General features: G+C 43.5%; 1 protein-coding gene across 1 annotated transcript; it reads right to left on the reverse strand.

The window, feature by feature from the left end:
- Positions 1–232: 232 nt before the first annotated feature.
- On the reverse strand, positions 233–4,472 carry LOC128196602 (uncharacterized). Its single transcript, XM_052878084.1, has 5 exons — positions 4,454–4,472; positions 3,296–3,392; positions 1,693–2,879; positions 977–1,536; positions 233–856 (listed from the first exon to the last, which is right to left on the reverse strand). Exons 1-5 carry the CDS (start codon positions 4,470–4,472, stop codon positions 233–235), a joined length of 2,487 nt encoding a protein of 828 aa, XP_052734044.1.
- Between the last annotated feature and the right edge of the window lie 982 nt (positions 4,473–5,454).

The following is a 5,454-nucleotide window of genomic DNA, read 5'->3' on the forward strand; positions in this document are numbered from 1 at the left end:
TATGATCGCTGAAGACTTGGAAAACTGATCCATACAAATAGTGCCTCCAAATCTTCAGAGCAAAGACGACCGCTGCCAACTCCAGGTCGTGCGTTGGATAATTCCTCTCATGTATTTTTAGCTGACGTGAAGCGTACGCCACCGCTCGTTTGTCTTGCATCAATACACAGCCCAAACCTTGTAGAGACGCATCACAGTAGACTTCAAAAGGTTTGGCCGTGTCCGGAATCACCTAAACTGGGGCGCTCGTCAACTTCTGCTTCAATTCTTGGAAGCTAGATTCACATTGATCGGTCCAAGCGAACGGATGATCTTTCCTGGTCAACTGAGTCAACGGTGCCACTATCTTTGAAAATCCTTCTATGAAACGCCTGTAGTATCCCGCCAATCCCACAAAACTTCTCACTTCCGTGACCGAGCGCGGACTCTCCCAATCCAATACCGCTCGTACCTTAGCCGGATCAACTGAAATCCCACCAGCGGTTACAACGTGACCCAAGAACTGCACTTCTTTCGTCCAAAACTCGCACTTAGACAATTTAGCGTACAGTTCTTTTTCTCTCAAAACTCCAAGTACCAATCTCAAGTGCTCTTCATGCTCTTCACAACTCTTGGAGTAGATGAGAATATCGTCAATGAATACCACCACGAACTTGTCCAAATACGGCCTGAAGATTCTGTTCATGTAGTCCATGAAAACTGCTGGAGCGTTCGTAACACCGAACGGCATCACCACGTACTCATAATGTCCATAACGTGAACGGAAGGCCGTCTTCTGAATATCTCCCTCCTTAACCCGAATTTGGTGATAGCCCGATCTTAAGTCTATCTTAGAGAACACGCTCGCTCCATGCAACTGGTCCAACAAGTCGTCAATCCGAGGCAGTGGGTATTTGTTCTTGATGGTCAGCTTATTCAATTGACGGTAATCAATACAAAGCCGAGAGCTGCCATCCTTCTTTTTCACTAACAGTACGGGCGCTCCCCAAGGTGAGACGCTCGGTCTAATAAATCTTTTGTCCATCAAATCTTCAATTTGTTGCTTAAGTTCAGCCAACTCATCTGGTGCCATTCGGTAAGGTTGAACGGAAATAGGCGTTGCTGTAGTCACCAAATCAATCGTGAATTCCACTTCACGAACGGGAGGCAATCCTGGCACTTCATCCGGAAAGACGTCCGAGAATTCGTCCACAACCGATCGTCCTCCACTGTGCTTGCTGTTGGACGATCGCTCAAAATTTATGTCTTCAACCCCCCTGTCTTCGTGTGTCATTATCAAAAAGCAGCTAGCTCCCTCCATGATATCTTCCTTAAATTGACCGAGTGTCACACCCAAGTCTTCTTCATCTTCTTCCGGAAAAATTAACTCCTTAGCTCCACAATCTATAAGAATGCGATTGGTATTCAACCAATCCATTCCCAGAATTACTTCTAAGTCTTTGAGAGGCAAACATATGAGGTTTACCTTATATCTACGCCCTTCTACCTCAATAGGACATCTAACGCACATAGTAGACGTCCTAACCTCGCCAGCCGCTGGGGTTGAAACCACCAAATCGAACTGCATTTCACTCTCAGATATACCCAGTTTATCAACGCACGCCTTCGAGATGAAGGAGTGTGTCGCCCCCGAATCAAACAACACACAACATTTCATTCCATATAACAAGCACGTACTGGTGATGAGGGTACCTGAACTTGCTGCCTCCGCTCCAGTAATGGCATACACACGCCCAACAGCTTGGGCTCGACCACCTCTCCCTTGCTGGGTCCTTCCAGCGTTTGGCGGCCTCATAACAGCGCGTCCGCCCATGTTGCATTCGCTCCCCAGGTGGCCATTTCTTCTACACCGATTACAATACTTTACTCCTATCAATTGAGGACAAACTGACTTGTAGTGGGGTCCTCCACTTTGAAAACATCTCACGGCCCCCTGTTGTCCCGACTGCCCAGCAACTACCATTGCTTGTGATCCACTCGACTGTACTGGACGAGCGTATGGAGTACTATTCCGAGTCAGATTTGGTCTTGATAAAATCGGTCCCCTGGAGGCCTGTTGCTTCTTACGTTGTTCGACTTCAGCCATGTTCTTCTCCAACACTTTTGCCCTCTCAACCATTGCAGGAAATGAACGGATACACAGGCTGGAGATTAACACCTTTAGATCGCTCCTCAGCCCATTCTCAAATTTTCTACACTGCCACTCCGCATTGGTTGCCATGGTATTAAAACGAACCAAGTGCTTAAACTTGTTCGTATACTCAGAAACGGTCATCCCCCCTTGTGTCAACTGTAGGAACTCCACCTCTTTGGCGAAGCGAACGCTATCTGGAAAATATTCTTCATAGAATTTGCTTCTGAAAACTTCCCAAGTAATAGGACTGTGAGCGTCCGTCAATATGGCCCTCACGCTCGCCCACCAGTGGCTCGCTTCTCCAGTCAGAAGATATTCTGTGAATGCTAAGCGGTTCTCATCTGGGCACATCTTAGCGTTATAAATCCTTTCCATGTCACGCAGCCGTTGGTCTGCCTCATCAGGAAGGCACGTCCCACTGAACTTGGCTGGGCGGTGTTGAAGGAAGCTTTCCAAACTCCACTCAGCATGTGGTGTAGCATTAGAAAAGGACGCCCCCAGCATGCCCCTGGTTGCAGCAAGAATTTCCATTAACTGCCGCTGTGTAGTCTCAGAGTTGGCGCGAGCGGCCTCCAAGGTCTGTAAAGCGTTCTGGTTCTGTTGCATCAAAGTAGCATTCTGCTCCATCAGAGTGACATTCTGTTGTTGCAATCTATCAATTATCGTTTCCAACAACCTAGTGTTATTGGACGCATCAGGCTCGTTAGGCTGTGGGGGAGGAGGAAGTCTAGGAGCCATTTGTTCTCTGGAAACAGAGAAAACGAGCGTTAGTTACGTTCAAAGAGTTTGAAAAAAATAACTCATTAAACACATATCAAGCACACAGCAAAACACAGTGCACTCATAACCTACAGTGTCCTTTAAGAGAACAAAACTGCTCTGATACCAATAATGTAACATCCCAAAATTTATACAGTCATCAACTATATAATAGAATATTAACATATATTAATATGACAAAACAGTTTTACAAATAAAAGGAAATCGGGTTCACAATTTGGCCGAGCGGCCTTACATAGGTACAGATAAACATACGCGCGTTCAGTATAATTAAGAACGAACGGTTTACAAAACTAGATACCGAACATTCAACTACACAACTATAGCAATAGGGCGCTCGTTCTAAAACGGCCCGCTAATCCAACTAAGCTAACAGCTCACCGAACGTCCTTCTGTTCGGCCTTCACTTCAACCTCTACAAGATTCTCCTCAGCAATGAATTCTTCTTCAAGTGTTTCCTCCAAAGAAGCATCTCCCTCTGCTCATATCCACACGGATGATCATTGCAAGGACAAGACGAACGTACAGATACAGACAACACAAAGGAAACGCAAGGGTAAGCTTATTGAATTTAATCCAAGCAATATCAAGCATTTCATACATATCAAGCACGTCAAATAATTACAACACATACATTCAACTCATTCATTAACTCAATCAAATTCCTGATACTAGACTGACTGTCCGGACTGTATGAATTCTGTGTAGCTACGACATCCGTGCACCCAGGTGGGATAGCTGGAATACTCGTCAGCAGCCACCTGAGGTTAGTCCGTTCTGTCCAAGTTACAGTTATGGACTAAGACCTCCTGCCATTCCCACACATGACATACTCCTCTCTACTTGAGAACGAGCACTCACGGAATATCAGGATGACCCGCCAGCTAAGCTTACCACATTCATACTTTACAAATCTCAATTTCCATTCAAGAGTCGTTCCTCCCTGGAACGCTCGTTCAAAATCCACAATCATAGTTTCATCTCTTATACCGTTCGCACATTATAATTTTTCCTCTAAATCACATTTTCATTCTTTGTTCCACTTCCATAAAAGGACGAGCGTTCAATCCTCTTCATAATGAGGACGAACGTCAAGAGCGAGACCGAAAGATCTTCTTTTCCAAAGGGATAAAGCTGACACTTTTTACTTGACGAACGTTATTACAGTTTGAATCAGTTAAGTGAACTGACTCTAGAACAATTCGACTTATACTTAGAAAAATTCAATGATCAAGATTTAGAGTCAATCTAACTGAATGAAAATACAAAAGACGAGTGCTAAATGTACTAAGTACAATTTAGTTAGAATAAACCGACTGCCAGTAAATGACCGAACGCGGTACGCGAATTCACTGAAGTTTAGGACGAACGCTATTTACTTTTTGGACGAACGCTATGAAAGTTTTAGGACGAACGTTTATTTATACTCATTTAGTAATTATGGAAAGAGCGAGCGTTCGGTATAAGACCGAGCGCTACTTATCACTTACGCTTTGGGACGAGCGTTCGGTATAATACCGAGTGCCACTTAGGACGTACGTTTTGGGTCGATACCCATCGCTGATTCAAAATCTTAGAAATAGGATTTCATATAAGTTGTAATGATGAAGTTACGTTTATAACAATATGACTAAGTGTCTGAAGGTGTATTCTCAAGCTTCTCAATTTCTCACACAACACTCATGATGTCTACGTTTGGCCGAACGCTCAAACGTAAAGTTATGTATAAGGGGGCGTTCGTCCTCAAATAGAATCCTTTCCAAATGAAAGGGTTCGACTATTTCAAAGAATTTACTGAGAATACCGAACGGTCAAAGACCGTTTCGATAACGAACGTTCATTATCATAGATTTCATATTCAAATTCAACTTACAGTAACACATTTTTCAGTATAAACTTTCATAAATTAAATTACTCATATCATAGTACAATCCATACTTCTCATACATTAACTCATCATCAAAATCATATGCTAAAATCTGATACCATAGATAATAATTAACAAAATTCATAGAACATACATCCAACACAGTACAACTTCACAGAACAATCATGCAACACAGTATAAATCAAGAATTAAATTTAATAAGCTTCCCTTACCCGGATTCAGTAGTGATCGTTCTAAGAAGATCTTGACTCGTCCAAATGTGGCTTTCTATTCTCAACTTTTCTCTTAAACTCTTCAACTAGAACTAACCAAAAGAAAACGTAGAGACTTAGTTTTCACCCTTGCATGCAGCTGAATTTGGGTTTGCAGGGAAACCAGAAACTAGCGTCTAGGTTGAGAAGCTTACTGGTTACAGAGCTGGAAGTTGTTCGGTCCAAAATGAAACTCCCGGTGCAGGGAACGTTCCTACGGTGCTGAAACGTGAACGGAGAAAAGGGTGGTAAGTTGCAGAAGAGAGAAGGAGAAGGGTTCTAGAGAGAAGGAGGAGAAATGGAGATTCTGAGTTTGGAAGGGGAAAAGGTGCGCGTGAGAGAGAGTGGGAGATTTTTCCAGAAAATTCACTTTTGTTCAAATCCCACTATCAGACGGACGA

Source organism: Vigna angularis, chromosome 5, assembly GCF_016808095.1.
Source record: "Vigna angularis cultivar LongXiaoDou No.4 chromosome 5, ASM1680809v1, whole genome shotgun sequence".
Taxonomy (NCBI): Eukaryota; Viridiplantae; Streptophyta; class Magnoliopsida; order Fabales; family Fabaceae; genus Vigna; species Vigna angularis.